General features: G+C 36.9%; 2 protein-coding genes across 9 annotated transcripts in view; one reads left to right on the top strand and one right to left on the bottom strand.

Moving 5' to 3' along the window:
* MFSD14A (major facilitator superfamily domain containing 14A) overlaps positions 1-4,869 on the top strand; it is a 46,574-nt gene extending 41,705 nt beyond the window's left edge. Inside the window, exons 10-12 of the mRNA XM_001106724.5 lie at positions 119-216; positions 2,171-2,334; positions 3,650-4,869. Of these exons, the coding sequence (XP_001106724.2) occupies positions 119-216; positions 2,171-2,334; positions 3,650-3,856 (469 nt within the window). The 3' untranslated portion in view covers positions 3,857-4,869. The remainder of the gene's footprint in view (positions 1-118; positions 217-2,170; positions 2,335-3,649) is intronic.
* A 348-nt stretch (positions 4,870-5,217) lies between these two features.
* Positions 5,218-19,353, bottom strand: part of SASS6 (SAS-6 centriolar assembly protein) — a 48,550-nt gene continuing 34,414 nt past the window's right edge. For 4 of the 8 annotated variants that reach the window (XM_077952432.1, XM_077952440.1, XM_015145848.3 and 1 more), the window contains 3 exons: positions 9,717-9,814; positions 7,162-7,256; positions 5,218-7,061 (listed from right to left, as the gene is read on the bottom strand). In XM_077952432.1, the coding sequence (XP_077808558.1) occupies positions 6,955-7,061; positions 7,162-7,256; positions 9,717-9,814 (300 nt within the window). In that variant the 3' untranslated portion in view covers positions 5,218-6,954. The remainder of the gene's footprint in view (positions 7,062-7,161; positions 7,257-9,716; positions 9,815-19,353) is intronic. The other 4 variants (XM_077952435.1, XM_077952447.1, XM_015145855.3 and 1 more) reach the window with 1 other exon arrangement.

Genomic DNA, 19,353 nt, shown 5'->3' with positions numbered 1-19,353 from the left:
GTTCAGTTCTCCTTTTCTGTACAGCCATTTCACAGTAAGAATGAGTTAAGTATGTAGTTTGACTTTCAGGTACAGTGGAGAAGAAGTTACTGTTTTGGTTTTGCTGCTTTCATTGCAGGATGATGTGGGCTGCTGGGGCAGTAGCGGCCATGTCTAGCATCACCTTTCCTGCTGTCAGTGCACTTGTTTCGCGAACTGCTGATGCTGATCAACAGGGTGAGTTGATGGGAACCAGCGATAATTATTTAAAAGTACAGAATGTTCTAATCCTGTGTTCTGTCTCCTGTGTACTGAACGTAAGTATATCTTCAGCGTAGAGAATTTTAAAATTGCTTTTGATATAAACAGGAAAAGCAGATTCTAGAGTATTTATCCTTAGGTAGATACATATTCCCTTTTCTCTCACTTAGAATATGTGGCTTATCTGTTCTGTTCTTAGAAAATTTACTGATGAGACTGGGCATGGTGGCTCATACCTGTAATCCCAACACTTCAAGAGGCTGAGGTGGGCAGATTTGAGTTCAGGAGTTGGAGACCAGCCTGGACAACATAGGGAAGCCCCATCACTAAAATGCAAAAATTAGCTGGGCAGAGTGACGCACGCCTGTAGTCCCAGTTACTTGGGAGGCTGAGGTAGGAGGATCACTTGAGCCTCAGAGGCGGAGGTTGCAGTGAGCCAAAATCAGGCCACTGAACTCCAGCCTGGGCAACAGAGTGAGAGACCTTGAAAGACCTGTCTCAAAAAAATTTCCTGATGAAGGTTGGCCACAGAATATTAACTAAACATTAAGTTTTTGCTGTGTTGTGCTAGACACCTTGTGGGATATATTCATAGACCTTTTATGAATGTTGTCCCAGCTACTTGGGAAGCTGAGGCAGGAGGATTACTTGAGCTCAGGAGTTTGAAGCTAGCCCAGGCAACATAGCAAGACTCCCATCTCTAAAAAAAAAAGAAAAATCTTACGGTTTCAGTCATCTAAAGATATGTAACATAGCAAACATTTTTAATGTCATATGCTTTTTTTTTTTTGTTGGGAGCATTTAATTCTTGGGATGCCAACAGATGAGGAATAGTTCTTTGAAAAGGATGTTTTTTTCTAGTCATAAGGATAAAAGGGGCACTGCAAAACAGTGGCAGTTGTCACTTGGTTGATAAATGAGGAAGAAAAGGCCTATGGCCAAAGCAAGTTGCGTTTTAAATTAGAGAAAAGATCCAAAAGAGAAACAAAAATGCTATAAAAACAGTGTTGCCAGGCACGGTGGCTCATGCTTATAATCCTAGCACTTTGGGAGGCCAAGGTGGATCACCTAAGGTCAGGAGTTCGAGATCAGCCTGGCCAACATGGTGAAACCTCGTCTCTACTAATAAAGTACAAAAAAGTTTAGCCAGGCGTGGCGGCAGGCACCTGTAATCCCAGCTACTCAGGAGGCTGAGGCAGGAGAATCACTTGAACCCTGGAGGCGGAGGTTGCAGTGAGCCGAGATCACACCATTGCCCTCCAGCCTGGGCTACAAGAGTTTAACTCCATCTCAAAAAAAAAAAAAAAAAAAAAAACCAAAGTGTGATTTTGGCTGGGCACAGTGGCTCACGCCTGTAATCCCAACACTTTGGTAGGCTGAGGCAGGAGGATCACTTGAGTCCAGGAGTTCACCACCACCCTAGGCAACAAAGTGAGACCTCATCTCTACAAAAAGTACAAAAATTAGCCAGGCATTTGAGCCCAGGAAGTTGAGGCTGCAGTGAGCCAAGTTTGCGCCACTGCACTCCAGCCAGGGTAACCCTCCCACTTTATTTTTGACTACAAGGGGTCTTCAGTAGTTGCTTGGGGACAGAGAAATTTTAACATTCGTAGTTGTGAAATCGTGACTGCTTTTTAACCAGCCATGTGTTGAAGGCTGTAATCTAGGGCATAAAGTGGTTTTGCCCACTTGTTTCTATGTTAGACCTATACACCGGTACATCCAGGCTCATGTTTGCATAGGACAGCTTACTGCACTTTGTAGAGCTGATAGCTTCTAAATATTAATAGTTTCTAATGACATTGCTGTAAATTGCTAGTGTCTGATAAGAACCTTGATTTTAGATTAAATGATTTCATATTTGTACTGGTTCTAGGGGAGGGGAAAAAATATGTAGTTTACTAAGTGATAATTTGTTTAAACAATGTAGGTGTCGTTCAAGGAATGATAACAGGAATTCGAGGATTATGCAATGGTCTGGGACCGGCCCTCTATGGATTCATTTTCTACATATTCCATGTGGAACTTAAAGAACTGCCAATAACAGGAACAGACTTGGGAACAAACACAAGCCCTCAGCACCACTTTGAACAGGTAATTCTCATTCACATGATCAAATTGTAGAGTTCATTTGGCTAGATTAAAAGATACTGGTTTTTGGTCATGAAAACTTTTATGTGAGATTCTATTTGAGACTGAATAAAATGCTTAAAAACCAGAGTTTAAGGGACTGTGTTCTTCTACATACCGCCTTGTGAAAATTGGCTGTGCGTATTTTTTTTCTGCTTGAGAATGAAAAATTTTAAACAACCTAATTTGTCAATGGCATATGTAACAAACCATTTCTCTATACTACTAGTCTCTTTTGAAACTTGTCTAATGTCACAGTTCCGTATAACTGACTTTTCATACAAAAGGCAGGCTTATGTGCTGGTAAATACCTTTGTTCACTTGTTTGCTATATTTCCCTCCTTTCAACTGAAAATTAATGCCAAACAGTGCTGATCATTTTGTTAGCAGCTTATCAGTTTCCTGGCTTATTTAGTAGAGTCTGCACTAATCTTCCAACCCACTAAGACTACTTTTAAATAAAAGAATGTTTGTGGGCCATATACAAATTAAAACTGGCAGTGCAAGCTTCTGCTAAGAATGAATGTAATTTTGGGCTAAACGTTTTTTTTACTTTCAGTCATTTGAAATTATAATTACCTTCTTGAAACAAAGAAGTGGTCATTTATTCTGCTACCATAGTAAATACTGTATGCTACCTGATTTTGTTTTTTAGTTTTTTTGTTGTTTTTGAGACAGTCTCACTCTGTCACACAGGCTGGAATGCAGTGGCACAATCTTGGCTCCCTGCAACCTCCACCTCCCGAGTTCAAGCAATTCTTGTAACATCAGCCTCCCGGGTAGCTGGGATTACAGGCATATGCCACCATGCCTGGCTAATTTTTTTGTATTTTTAGTAGAGACGAGGTTTCACCATGTTGGTCAGGCTGGTCTCGAACTCCTGACCTCAAGTGATCTGCCTGCCTCAGCCTCCCAAAGTGCTGGGATTACAGGCTTGAGCCACCACGCACAGCCTGATTTTATTTTTGAGATCTTTCTATAAATGTTTTCCCCTTGGACTAACAAATTAATCATAGAACATCTGTGTTCACATTTTGTGCTGAAAGTAATGATATAATATTTTTGCATAGTCTTATTTTGCCAGTTATTCCCAGAATTTTAGAGAGAATGTGATAGTATCTCTTTTCTCCTAAAAAGGGGATGCCTTTTATATTTATGGCTTTAATAAAGAGAAGAGCAATTAGCTTGTAATTCGTAAGTTAATACTAAAAGGTATGCAGTTTCTCCTTATGAGTAAAAGTACTTGTGTAAAAATCCTAATTACTTTATTCTTCCTCAGAATTCCATCATCCCTGGCCCTCCCTTCCTATTTGGAGCCTGTTCAGTACTGCTGGCTCTGCTTGTTGCCTTGTTTATTCCGGAACATACCAATTTAAGCTTAAGGTCCAGCAGTTGGAGAAAGCACTGTGGCAGTCACAGCCATCCTCATAGTACACAAGCGCCAGGAGAGGCCAAAGAACCTTTACTCCAGGACACAAATGTGTGACGACTGAAATCAGGAAGATTTTTCTATCAGCACCCAGGTCTTAGTTTTCACCTCTAGTTCTGGATATACATTCCATTTCCATCCACAGTGTACTTTAAGATTGTCTTAAGAACTGTATCTGCATGAACTCCGTGGGAACTAAAGGAAGTGGGAACTTAAAAGAACCGGACAGTTTTCCAAAGATGTTACAATTTCTTTTGAAAAACCTTTTGTTTATTAGCACCAATTTCTTGCCACTAAGCTGTTTGTTTTATTAAAAACTATATATGTAACTTCTTAGATATTAGCAAATGTCTCTGCTACCATTTCCTTAAGGTGTTGAGCTTTAACTCTATGCTGACTCAGTGAGACAGAGTAGGTAGTATGGTTGTGGACCTATTTGTTTTAACATTGTAAAATTTTGAGTCAGATTTTAATATTGTAAAATCTTGGGTCAAATAATTCAAAGCCTTAATGCAGATGCACTAAAACAAAGAAATGGTAAATGAATTGTTTGCATTTAAAAAAAACTCTTAAGAAAACTGTACTAAATCTGAATCATGTTTCAAGCTTGTTTGCAGTACTTTTAAACATTATTCACTACTGTTTTTGAAGTGAGAAAGTATCAGCCATTTAGAATTTAAATTGGGGTGTTTAGAGCCTGTAAATCTAAATGCTGGCTCAAATTTGTTCCCCAGCTACTTCTTATACCACTATTCTTTTAATGTTTGCATAATCATAAGCACCTCAACACTTGAATACATAATCTAAAAATTATATAGTAAAGCTGGTAGCCTTGAAAATGTCAATGTGATATCTATATGTAGATAAATATATATAGTGGCCTTTCAGGACTGTCACAGTAACACTTTATTTACAGAGCTAATGTTTGTCCTAAATTTTCAGGACCCTAGAGGAGAGCTTTATACAATTACTGATGTGAATTTCTCTAAAGTGTATATTTTTGTGTCCAGTTATATTATTTAAAAAAGTGTTACTTTGTAAAAATTGTATATAAAGTACTGTATAGTTTACACTGTTTTCATCTTGTGTGTGGTTATTGCTTAATGCTTTTTAAACTTGGAACACTCACTATGGTTAAATAAGGTCTTAAAAGAAATGTAAATATTCTGTTAATAAAGTTAAATATTTTAATGATTTTTTTTTTTAAAAAAAAGTCTTGATCTGTGAGTTCCTATAGGGCCTGTTTGGCTTTGTTACCATACTCATTTTTACAGTAACAAATCAAAGCATTATTCATTCTTTGCATCCATTTCTTTTCCCTCACTAAAAAATACTCTTCAAGGAAGACAAGAGGAAAGAAACAAAAATGCAGTAAGTATGCAGATTACCTTTGAAGTACTTGACTTTCAAAGTGTAGATGCTGTATAAATAGTTTATTAACAAAGCTCAGAGTTTACAGAAATAACATTAAATGCAACACTTTGATTATTAACACATGTACAATTTTACACTGCAAAACAATTGCAACTAAAAGTTTAAGAGGTAGAGCAAAGAACACACTTGGAAGTGTATATACATTTAATACAAAAAAATTTGCAAGATGATAGCATGTATCTTTTTGAAAATTCAACTTTCCTTGTGTATATATATGCAAAGAGATAGATATCTATATTTAAAAAAAGAGAGCTACCTGTATGTCATGCATCACATCCAAAACCTGTCACAATATTTTATATATATTACATAGTATTTACAACAAAGCCCCTTCCAAAATCACCAAGAGGCTTCTTTCCAGAATAGCAAGTGCTTTCAAGTGACTGTACCAAGTATTCTCACTAATACAGTAGTATATTTAAATGGGGGGGCAGGGGGAGTATCACTGCCTAATATTAGTTACTGAATTTTCAGATTAGATCCATAGTTTAGTTTAAGACACTTTCAATTGCCAGTAGTTTCAAGATACTGGCTTCATAAAAAAAATTAGCAAAGATTCTTACCATGGAACTCAGTAACATTATTATATCATTAATAACTTGAAATGTTTCTTCATCTGTATAATAAAGTATTTGAAACTAATTTTAAAATTACCACATGAGCATTAGTACTTTACAAACATTGATTTGGAAGACTCTAGCGAATGCTACCAGGTATTGTTTGTCAATAAGAAAACAAAATGAGGCCCTATGATTCTGGGTGAATTTTTAAAAAATCAATTTTTCCAAAGGAACAATTCTTAAAACTTTTAGTTACAGGGAAGAGAAGAAAATTGTACCTTCTAACAGTTATTTGTTTTGCATAGTTTATTAACATTGAAATCAACCCAAGTTGATACTACAAAAATAAATGAATCATTCATGATATAGATTTAGTAGTAGTACCAAGTTTTAAAATTCCACTGATAGAGATTTAACTGCATAATAAAACTACAAATTGAGAAAAACTAGATGAGTATAAACATTTAGGAAGCACTAAAGTTTTAAAAAACTTTTCAGCTCAAATGACTAAAGCACTTAATCTGGTCACAAATACACTGTCCAAATTTTTTAAAGTATATCAAGTTTATTTGATTCATCAGTAGCAAATTTAAATGTTTCAAGGAAAATATGCTACGAAGGCTTAATTCATTTCAGTTATTTAAGGTAAATCTAGGACTTTTCCCTTTAAATGTCATCAATAATATAGATATCTCAGGAGGTAATCATTTTCCCTCAAAATTTTCAGGTGTTGAATTTAAAAGTTTTGCTTTACCAATGAAAGTGATAAAATGAATTAGCATTCTTTGGTTGCATACTATGAGGTTATGAGCAGGTTTTAGTTTACCCAGATTTTCAATATGATTGAAATCTCCCTTATAAGGATCAACTCTTTCCTTAGAACTGAATTTCTAAAGAATAGCTTAATAAAATACATATTATTATTCTATAAAACACCATGTTCACAAACCAAAAAATGTCATTTACTCACAAGCTTTACCAATCCCCAAGTACAAATCTGTTCCTATAAACTGCCATAAAAGATAGCAGTACTTAAAAGATCCAGTTCAACAGCTCAAGTAAAATTTGAAACTTGCTATTTTAGGATTTGATTCATGTTGACATATTTTTAAGCACCTGAGTTTCTAAAATATCAGTAAAAAGTAAAACATGACACCAGAATTAACTGTTTGGTAGCTGCCCAGGGAAATATGCTGAAGATGCCGAGGGGAGCACTGTGGGTTTGGAAGACACCTGTAATGCTCCTAAAGTGCCATCTCTCTGATGGTCTGCAAATGAGGACAAAAAGAAGTTAGTGGTATTCATTAAGTCTTCATACATTACATTTAATTAAACTAGAGAGTACAAAATCCAGAAATCCCTGCTCACCTGAATTACTAAATAGGTTCTGGCTGAGTCCGCGTAAAGGAATACTATCTTCCCTTTTCTTCAGGTATTTGGATTCCAACCCTAAATTTTCACTACTTAAAAAGAAAATGGCAATTATTTAACAGTCTTTATTAATTTTGAAGGTTTATCTCATATATATACATATGCAAGATAATGTAACTAAGTTCTATTTATAGCTTAGCTTTGTTCAGAACACATTCTTCACTGGTTTCTTAAGCAAATGGTAATTTTATACATAAACCAAAGTATCCTCAGTAAATAGTAGATTATAATAAAATCTTAAGAGCTGGGATAAAGATGGTGGGAAAAATGAAAATTCTACAAGTGCTGTAAAAATTTAAATACTAGCACATAAGTGATACATGACAGAAAAATACATGCCTTGAGAGTAACACCATTAATTTCTAACTCATATTTAAAATAAGATTTTTTTCCTTTGACCAAAAGCTCTTCAAAATTTTCTAGTGCTTCAAAGTAGTCATGACCAAATATTAATACACATTCCACAATAATAAATTCTGGTCAAATTAATACAAATGAGAAAATCGGGGGGAGAAAGAAGGGCATTTCTGTATGTTTCCCCTTTCTACCACTGCCATCTTTTCTAAATCTGTCCAGTGTTAACTGTTTCCCTAGTACTACTTGTAAAAAGTTAAAGGCTCTTGCAAAACAATGAGAATAAATCAGTCCTTAAAATTAAATGATGGCTGCTCTTGACCCAATTTTCAGAAAATAAGTGGGTGAATAGATTTTTTTTCTATTTTATTTTTTTCTTTAATGTTTGATACCTGGTGCCACTTTTTGCTAGCTGACAAAATAACCAGAAAAAAGTCAAAATCACTGAACAGTCCTAATTTTATGGACAGATGGTTATGTTTGACTTCATACTACAAATATGATTGTCATATTCTCTGCTAGTAAAACTGCTCTATAATTTTTTTTTTTTTTTTTTTTTTGAGACAGGTTCTTGCTTTGTGGCTCAGTTTGGAGTGCAGTGATGTGACTGATCATAGCTTACTACAGACTCCAACTCCCAGGCTCAAGTGATCCCTCAGCCTCCCAAGCAGCTGGGACTACAAGCATGTACCACATTGTCTGGCTTTTTTTTTTTTTTTCTTTTGAGGCAGGGCCCCCAGGCTGGAGTACAGTGGCAGGATCATGGCTCACTGCAGTCTCAAACCTCCCAGACTCAAGTGATCCTCCTGCCTCAGCCTCCTGAGTAGCTGGGACTACGGGTGTACGTACACCACTATGCCTGGCCTATGATGAATTAAATATACTAAACATTATGATATGCTACCATTAACAGGAATTCAGGGTACTCTCCCTGTGAACAAGTGAATTTTGATCTTTTTAAAAAATAGAGGCTCACAAATACTTTTTAAAATTATTTTTTCTATTTATTTTTTTGAGACAGAGTCTCGCTCTATTGCCCAGGATGGAATGCAGTGGTGCAACCGGCTCACTGCAACTTCTTGCCTCCTGGGTTGAAGCGATTCTCATGCCTCAGCCTCCTGAGTAACTGAGATTACAGGTGCCCACCACACCCGGCTAATTTTTGTATTTTTAGTAGTGATGGGATTTCACCATGTTGGCCAGGCTGGTCTTGAACTCCTGGCCTCAAGTGATCCACCCACCTTGGCCTCCCAAAGTGTTGGGATTACAGGCGTGAGACACTGTGACCAGCCACAAACATTATTAACTATTTTAACACATCATGATCCAATGAATAAAAGCTGAGAGCTGGGGATGGAACCCTCTTTGAGCTATGTTAGTAATTTAGTTTGTAATGTAGAACTGGGATGGTGATAGCTCATGATAATGAGTATTGGCAGACAGGCCTTAAAGTCATTAAATTTAATAAATAACTATATTAGTAATAATAAATTACAAACATGAAGTCTACCCAGAGAGAAAAGTTTGTCTGTATGAGTGGTTTGATTTAACCACAAGTCACTGAATCAACAGACTTCACTATGTAAACCCTGTTTAAAACCTAGGGTTGCAAAATGGCGTTAAAGCTTATTTATGTTATCTATACGAAAATCTCACAAACCTTTTTACTCATTCTCTGCATATTTCTAGCATATTAACTAGCTGGTATTTTAGATTAGATTATACTGAAAGCAATAAATCAGAAAAATGGAGAGCTTCCAGGGGCAGACATAGCCATATAAGAAAACAAAAACAGCTGACCATGAGGAATTTTTAAAAATTTCTGTGAATATATCTGAGAATATCTGAAAGACCAGTCTTCAGTTATGTAGGAAAATCTCTTTCAACAAACAAAATTTTACTATCTAAGCATATCCCACATTAAAAAAAAATGAGTAGACTGTTGGAGGAGGAAACAGAAAAAATAGGAGAAATCTCTTTTTTATAGCTAAGAGTGATTCAACTTAAATTCCACTGATCAGTAACTTGCAATGTCTCAGGTAGACAGGTGGGTATCACAGCTCTCAAGCACTGAGAAAAATTCTTTAAGATGGCCTTCAAAATTGCAAACATTAAAGTTTATGTCATTAAGTACTTACTTTTCCTTATCAGTTGAGCAAGGCATACTAATAGTTGCTCCTGACTGAACGTCTCCTAGTGATGCATTTGGTTTTGTAAACTGCAAATTAAACTGAACCTGTGAGAAGGAAAAACATCTCATGTAACTGAGTTATATAGAATTAGACAGTTTTGGGCAGAGGAGGGGTTTGAAACAGAGCCTTGCTCTGTTGCTTAGGCAGGAGTAGAGTGGCACAATCATGGCTCACTGCAGTCCCAATCTCCTGGGCTCAAGTGATCCTCCCACCTCAGCCTTACTTAGCTGAGACTATAGGTACACACCACAAAGTCTGGCTAATTTTTTATTTCTTGTAGAGACGGGGTTTCACTATGCTGCCCAGGCGAGTCTCAAACTCCTTGTCTCAGCCTCCCCAAATCATGGGATTACAGGGATGAGCCACCATTCCCAGGGTGAATGAGACAGTTCTATATTGAGATGGGTGGTTAAATTTGTTTTCTGATAAATCTATACATAAAAATGCAGGCTTTGGCTAAGTGTGGTGGCTCATGCCTGTAATTCCAGCACTTCAGGTGGGTCACTTGAGTTCAGGAGTTCGAGACTAGCCTGGGCAACACAGACTCCATCTCTACTAAATAAATAAGCCGGGGTGATGGCACGCATCTGTGGTCCCAGCTACTCTGGAAGCTGAAATGAGAGGACTGCTTGAGCCCAGGAGGTTGAGGGTGCATGAGCCAAAAACATGTCACTGCACTCCAGCCTGGTGACAGAATGAGATCTTGTCTCAAAAAAAAAAAAAAAAAAAAAAAAAAAAAAAAAACCCAAAAACAAAAAAACCAAAACAAACAGTTTTCACCTATATTTTATAACACAAGCACATGCTATTGAAAAGAGTTAATAAAAGGAAGCCTAATTCTCTTTTTTCTTTTCTTTTTTTGAGACAGGATTTCATTCTCTTGCCCAGGCTAATTTTTGTATTTTTCTGTAGAGATGGGATTTCACCATGTTACCCAAGCTGGTCTCGAACTCCTGGGCTCAAGGGATCCTCCCAGCTTGGCCTCCCAAAATGCTGGGACTACAGGCTCACATGAGCCACCTGCCCAACCGAGAAGCCTACTTCTCTTTACGTAAAAAAGTAAATACCTGTCATACAAGCAAAATGAATTACAAAATGATTCTTTTACCAATTATTTTCAAACAAGAATATGAACATTAATACATTAAAATAAATGTTAGTGTTAAAAGTAACCAAGGATCACAATAATGCATTTACCTCATATATTCTGAAAATTCTTCCCCTTTCAAGACTTTCAAAGCCTATTTATTTAAAGATTCTAAATGAGGGCTTGGAATCTGAATTTTAAAGTCGTCAAAAGTAATCAAGTATCTATGCAAAAATCCAAAATAAAGTAACGCATATAAGATGTAGTTTATTTAAAGTAATAATGTACTAAGGAATTCCTGTTATATCAGAAAGGTATAAATCTACAGGAAATCTATAAATATAAATCAATAGATCAAAGAAAAAATTCATGACTACTCTGATACAAAAAGAAAAGACATAAGAAAGTACACATCAGTTTTTGGTAAAACTCAAAATAGGAACAGATGGATACTAAATATGATAAAATTATAAAGCTATATGCTACTTCACTTGGCTATCAAGGTTGAATACCATCAAGATACCAGTTCTCCCTACATTAATCTACCCGTAACAGCATTACACACAAATAGGATATTTTTAATCAAGAGAGCTGATTCTAATATTCTTTATTTTTAAAAAACATGCAATAAGAGGGAGGCAAATTAAGAAAAGATACCAGTACTAATACTAATATAGCTTCTAGCCACCAATCATAAACAATTAGGAAACTGAGCAAAATAAATGAAGAGAATATTCGCAGATACAAGACTACAGACAAGATGTGATCTCCAAGATGTGATCCCTACAACTGATTCAAACTTTCTAACTGGCAACCCCTTCTTGACAGCAGATGCAGAGGGAGAACATAATTGCTAAATTGAGGAGATTAAGTTAGAGTTTAGGGAGACTGGACCGCTGGAGGTTGTAGGGCTGAATTCTGATGAGAAGGGAGCTATACAAAGAACAATCTCCAGATACCTGCCTGTCAATGTCCTTTAGTCTCTACTGTTCTAGGCGTATGCATAGGGTAAAACTCATCAAGGCTGGATAAATAAACGAGCATTTTTTTTTTTTTTTATGAGACGGAGTCTCGCTCTGTAGCCAGGGTGGAGTACAGTGGTGCAATCTCGGCTCACTGCAACCTCGGCCTCCCGGGTTCAAGAGATTCTCCTGCCTCAGCCTCTTGAGTAGCTGGTGGGACTACAGGCATGCGCCACCATACCCAGCTAATTTTTGTATTTTTAGTAGAGATGGGGTTTCCCCATGTTGTCAGTATGGTCTCGATCTCGACCTTGTGATCTGCTCGCCTCAGTCTCCCAAAGTGCTGGGATTACAGGCTTGAGCCACTGCATCCATCACTAAAGGAGCATTTCAAGCTTTGAAATACAGCTGAACTAACCCTCAAGTAGAAGTTACTTTAGATGCATGCTATTAATGCTAAAAAAAAAAACCAAAAACGCTAAAAGGAATCAAAGTGATCCACAAGTAATTTACTCTTGAGCAGGCACAGTGGCTCACACCTGAAATTGTAGTGCTTTGGGAGGCCAAAGTGGGAGGATCACTTGAGGCCAGGAGTTCAAGGCCAGCCTCAGCAACATAATGAGACTCCATCACTACAAAAAATTTTTTAAATTAGGTAGGTATGGGAGTGCACACCTGTAGTCCCAGATATATGGGAGGCTGAGTTAGGAGGATCACTTAAGCCCTGGAGTTTGGTTTTACAGTGAGTTATGATCACATCACTGCACTCCATACTGGGCAACAGAGCAAGACCCTGTCTCAAGAAAAAAAACAGCCTGCCATGCTTTAAAGAAATATAAAATCCAGACAATCAACAATGTAACACTCACAATGTTCCACTTATCAAAAATTACAAAGATCACAATAAGATGTCATACTCAGAAGAAAAATTAGCCAACAGAAACAGATTCAGAAATGGCAGAAACTATAGACCAGGGACACAAATGTAATTGTATAAGAACTTAATGGAAATAAAAAGTATGAGAAAAGTGAAGATATAAAAAAGAGTGCAATGAAAATTCTAGACACAAAATAGTCAATAAAATGAAAATTTCTCACTGGATAGATTAACAGCAAATTATATACTGCAGAAGAAAAGAAAAGACTAATAAACTTTAAGACACAGCATCAGAATCTACATAAAATGAAACAAATAATGAAATAAATAAACTAAGTCTCCCTGGGACAATATCATGTAATCAACCATGTATAACTGGAGTACCAAGGAGGAACACCAAAAAAGAGAACAAAACAGAAAAAGAAATGTGAATAATGACTAGAATTTCCTAAACTGATAAAAACTACAAACCCACCTATTTAAGAACTTCATGAAAACCCGTTAGACATGATACACAAACTCCACACCAAAGCATAATTAACTTGTTGAAAATTAATGATAAAGAGAAAATTTAAAAGCACCCAGAGAAAAAGGTCACTTCATATAAAGGAAACATTATAAACATGACTACTGACATCTTGCCAGAAAGTATTCAATCCAGGCAACAATGGAATAACATCTTCAAAATACAGACAGGAAAAAAACTTGTCAACCTAAAGTTCTATATTCAGAGAAAATGAAGTCAAAATAACAACATTATGAGACAGAAGAAGAATTAATTCCCCACAGACCTGCATTGTAAGAAGCCTTAAAAATCTGTACTATAAGAGATCTTAGTTATTGAGGAGAAAGGAAAATACCAGATGAAAATTTAGATCTACATAAAGGAAAAAAGAGTGTAAATAGTAATGTATGGGTTAACCAAGGAGACTTTTCCTCATTGTTTAATGTCTTTTAAATATACTTGATTGTTTAAAGAAAAAAAAAGTAGAGCTTATAACAAAGATAGAAGTAAAATTTTAACAACAGTAGCAAAAAGATAGGAAGAAATGGGAGTATATTATTGTAACAGTCTTATTTTACACGGGAAGTAGTAAAATATTTGAAGGTAGATGATGAAATTGTATATTGTAAACCAGAGTAAACAAACACAAAGAAAATAAAAGCCAAGAGTAAATATAAAATGAAAAACGAAATAAAATGCACAAAACTAACTGGAAAGAAGGCAGGAAAAAAGCAGAAAAGGGAGACAAGAAACAGGACATATAGAAAACAAATCATAATATGGAAAAACTTATGCATTACATTTTAAATTGTTTAAGAATGTCAGAATGGATAAAAATGAGTCAATTACAAATATCTAAAAGAAATCACATTTAAAGACACAGGCTGGAAAATAAAAAAAATAGAAAATGATACTTCATGTAAATACTAGGCATAAGAGAGCCAGAATACAATATTAATATCAAGGTAGATTCATTTTCTGCTGAGATATGAAAAAAGAAACTCCTAAGGATCAAAGAGTGAGGAAAATCCCTTTCTTTTCATTTTTCCCTATGTTCTTTCCTGCTCCAACCCCCAGGCTACTATATGGAAGCAGAAGTGCCAGAGTGGCAACAGTGGCAAGGTGGTAACTAAAACTTTGAAGGAGGGGAATCATCTTCCTACCAAAGGCACTGTGGTCTCATTAACAGGGGAAATATCCTCACTACTTGTCTCCTCTCTTTGTCCTCTTGCTGCTTGATAACAGATGCAGATACAATTACAGGAACTGCATAGCAGGGAAGGGGCCTGTATTTTCTAGCCAGAAAACCAGGAAGGGGGACCCTAAGGACATGGATAATTCTGAGGAAATCATGGAGAGAAAACTCAAGGGAGAAATCCTATAAGGTGGTATATAAACTCTTAGGCTCGCTTATGAGCTGTACAAATCTGACCCTGATCAGCATACCAAAGGCTTTGGGAACTGACTATGGGGTTAACTACTGCCAAAGTCACAGAATAGCACATTTGAGACAGATCCAAACAGCATGACACGACAAAGTCTTTAAAACTTGAACTGACAGCCAGGCATGGTGGCTCACACATGTAATCCCAGAATTTTGGGAGGCTGAGGTGGGCGGATCACATGAGGCCAGGAGTTTGAGACCAGCCTGACCAACATGGTGAAACCCCATCTCTACTAAAAATACAAAAATTAGCTGGGCCTGCTGGTGCACATCTGTAATCCCAGCTACTTGGAAGGCTGAGGCACAAGAATTGCTTGAACCCAAAATTGCAGTGAGCCGAGATTGCGCCACTATCCTCCAGACACAGTGAAACTCTGTCTTTACAAAAAAATTGAACTGAAGAATCACAACCTAAAGAAGGCTAATCAGAACTTGAACCTAACAAGACTGTTTGCTTAAAAAAAAAAACAAAAACACATTCTCCTTAGGATTTAAATAAGATCTGGGATCTCGTAATATTCTAATGTCCAGGATACAATCCAAAATCACTCAATAGAGAACTAGGGAAATGTAAGCAACTCATAAGGGAAAAGATAAACCATGAAGTGAACCCCAAGATGACACAATTACTGGAATTATCAGGAAACCACTTCAAATCACCCATTATAACCGTGCTCTAATAACACTGCTCAAATGTTCAAATGAATGTAAAAAAGTCTCAGCAAAAAAAAAAAAAGAAAATGAAATGGAAATTTTAGAACAGAAATAATCGCTGAATGGGCTTGATAGTAGAATGGACAGAGAAAAGAGTAAACTTGAAGGCGGATCAACAGAAATAATCAAATCTGAAAAACAGAAAAAATAAGAATGGAAGAACAGAAAGTTGTGGACCCTTAGGAAAATAAAGATTTACATTCATGTCTTTTGAGTCCTAAAAGAAAGAAGAATGTTCTGCAGAAAAAAATATTTGACTACATGGGAGGCTGAGGTGGGAAGACTGCTTGATCCTGGGAGGTCAAGGCTGCCACGAGTTCTGTTCATGCCACTGCACTCCAGCCTGAGCTACAAAGCGAGACCCTGTCTCAAAAAAAAAAAAAAAAAAGAAGAAGAAGAAATAATGGCTGAATATGTCAAAAATTTGGGAAAAGATTTACCAAGCTTAGTAAACCCCCAAAAGGATAAAGTGAAATGAGTTCGAAATCCATGCCCAGACATATCATTGTTAAACTGCGAAAAACTAAAAAAAAAAAATAAATCTTAAAAGCAGGCAGAGAAAATGATGCACTAGTTATAGGAGAACAATTCAAATTTACTGCTAATTTCTCACTGGAAATCATGGAATCCTAAAAGAAGCAGAACAACAGTTTTAAAGTGCTTAAGGAAAAGGATTATGAATACAGAATGTTATATCCAGAGAAAATATCATTCAGGAAAGAAGGTAAAAGGCATTCCCAGGGGAAGAAAAAGAATTGACAGAAGACTTCCTCTAATAGAAATGCTAATGAATGTTCTATCATTCAGGGAAATTATACTGTAGAAGAACTTAGAATACCAGGAATGAAGGAAAAGAATAACAAGAACAACAGAAATGGTAAACACTGAGTAATATAATGAACTAGTCTTCTCCACTCCAGAGTTTGTTTGCTTTTTGTTTTTTTGGGTTTTTTTTTGTTTTTATTATACTTTAAGTTCTAGGGTATATGTGCACAATGTGCAGGTTTGTTATATATGTATACATGTGACATGCTGGTGTGCTGCACCCATTAACTCGTCATTTACATTAGGTATATCTCCTAATGCTATCCCTCCCCGTCCCCCCTCCCCACAATAGGCCCCGGTGTGTGATGTTCCCCTTCCTGTGTCCAAGTGATCTCATTGTTCAATTTCCACCTATGAGTGAGAACATGCGGTGTTTGATTTTCTGTTCTTGGAGATAGTTTGCTGAGAATGATGGTTTCCAGCGGCATCCATGTCCCTACAAAGGACACAAACTCATCCTTTTTTATGGCTGCATAGTATTCCATGGTGTGTATGTGCCACATTTTCTTAATCCAGTCTGTCACTGATGGACATTTGGGTTGATTCCAAGTCTTTGCTATTGTGTATAGTGCTGCAATAAACATACGTGTGCATGTGTCTTTAAAGGAGCGTGATTTATAATCCTTTGGGTATATACCCAGTAATGGGAAGGCTGGGTCAAATGGTATTTCTAGTTTTAGATCCTTGAGGAATCACCACACTGTTTCCCACAATGATTGAGACGGAGTCTCGCTGTGTCGCCCAGACTAGAGTGCAGAGTCACAATCTCGGCTCACTGCAACCTCCACCTCCCGGGTTCAAGTGATTCGCCTGCCTTAGCCTTCCGAGTAGCCGAGACTACAGGCGCCCACCACCACGCCCAGCTAATTTTTTGTATTTTTAGTAGAGATGGGGTTTCACTGTGTTAACCAAGGTGGTCTCAATCTCCTGATCTTGTGATCTGCCTGCCTCGGCCTCCCAATGTGCTGGGATTGTAGGTGTAAGGGACCACACCCAGCCCACTCCAGAGTTTTAAATATGTATAATGGATGATGGCAAAAATTTTAGATTGTCTGATAATGTTTCCAATGTATGTAAATATAATACTTATGAAATATGAAAACATAAGGGGGGAAAAGGCAAAGGGACTGTATGGTGGCAAGGTATGTATATTCTACTTTAAGTGATAAGATATTAATTCTACACACTATGAAAAATATGTACATTATAAATGCCTGGAGCAACCACTAAAATAAAAATCATACAAAGAGATATATTTAAAGAACACTATCCCAACAAAAACAGAACACTATTTTTTTGTGTGTGTGTGTGAGACCTCTCACTCTATTGCCCAGGACAGAGCAGAGTGGTGCAAACACGGCTCAGTGCCACCTTCACCTCCTGGGCTCAAGTGATCCTCCCACCTCCGCCTCCCCAGTAGCTGGGACCACAGGTGTATCTGACCACGCCTGGCCAAAATAATATTTTCTAATTTCCCTCAAATCTTCCGTATATCTTTCTGTTATAGATTTCTAGTTTAATTCCAGACTAGTTTAGAACTAAGGACATAGTCTATCTTGGATAGTGTTCCATATGTACTTGAAAAGAATAGGGCTGGGTGTCGTGGCTCATGCCTGTAATCCCCACACTCTGGTAGGCCAAGGCAGGCAGATCACTTGAGCCCAGGAGTTTGAGATCAGCATGGGAAACATGGCAAAACCCTGTCTCTCCAAAAAAACCACAAAAATTAGCCAGGTGTGGCGGTGTGCACCTGTAGTCCCAACTACTCAGGAGGCTGAGGTGGGAGAATCACATAAGCCCAGGAGGTTGAGGCTGTAGGGAGCTGCGATCATGCTACCGCATCCCAGTCTGGGGGACACAGTGAGACCCTGTCTCAAAAAAAAAGAAAAGAAAAAGAAAAAAAAATATTTTGAACTTAATGAAAATGAAAATACACATACCAAAATTTGTGAAATGCAGTTAAAGCAAGACTGAATAACACGTATAGCATTCAATGTTTAGATTAACATAAAACTCTTAGAACATAATCTTCTACCTTAAGAAAGTGAGAAAAGGAGCCAAACAAACTCAAAGCAGTTAGAAGCGAAAAAATATTAAAGTGGAGAAATCAGTAAATTGAAAAACCAATGAAACCGTCAGTCAGTTCCCTGAAAAGATCCATGAAACTGGTAACCTCTTACCAAACTGATTTTTCAAAGAGACAAGGCAAAAATCATCATTATAAGTAATGAAAGAGAGGATGTTACAACAGAGTCTATAGACATTAAAAAGATAATGGAATACTACAAACAACTCTTCACACATAGCTTAAAATTTAGATTAAATGATTTAATCCTGTGAAAGTCACAAACTATTGAAACTGGCCCAAGAAGAAATAAATAACCCAAATATTCTATAGCTATTGAAAAAAATTAATTCACAGCTGAAAAAAACTTCCGGCAAAAAAATTTCCAGACCCAGATGATTTCACTGGAAAATTCTACCAAACATTTAAAGAAAATATAAAGCAACTCTATACAATATATGCCAGAAAATAAAAGAGAAAAGATACTTTCCTGCTCATTTTATGAGGCCATTATTGTCCTGATTTAAATTTTTTAAAGACAGTACATGAAAAGTAAACTACAAGCCAATATCCTTTATGAACATGGACACAAAATCAAACTATCAGAAAATTAACTCCAAACTGGGTGTGGGGGCTCATGCCTGTAATCCCAGCACTTTGGGAGGCCGAGGCGGGCATATCACTCACCTCTGACCTTGAGGTCAGAAGTTCAAGACCAGCCTGGCCAACATGGCGAAACCCTGTCTCTATTAAAAATACAAAAATTAGCTGGTGCAGTGCCAGTCGCCTGTAGTCCCAGCTACTCGGGAGGCTGAGGCAGGAGAATTGCTGGAACCCAGGAGGCAGAGGTTGCAGGAAGCCGAGATCACGCCACTGCATTCCAGCCAGGGCGACAGAGAGAGACTCTATCTCCATAAAAAAAAAAAAAAAAAAAAACGAAAAAAAAAAAAGAATATTAACTCCAGCAATACATAAAAAGAATACACCATGACCAGGTGAAGTTTATCCCAAGAATGAAAGACTAATATAATCTTAAACAATCAATGCAATCTGTTAACTGATAAAAGATAAGCCACATAACCATATCAATTGAAAAAGCATTTG

Source organism: Macaca mulatta, chromosome 1 (genome assembly GCF_049350105.2).
Source record: "Macaca mulatta isolate MMU2019108-1 chromosome 1, T2T-MMU8v2.0, whole genome shotgun sequence".
NCBI lineage: Eukaryota > Metazoa > Chordata > Mammalia > Primates > Cercopithecidae > Macaca > Macaca mulatta.
This window is presented reverse-complemented; position numbering and strand designations above follow the sequence as displayed.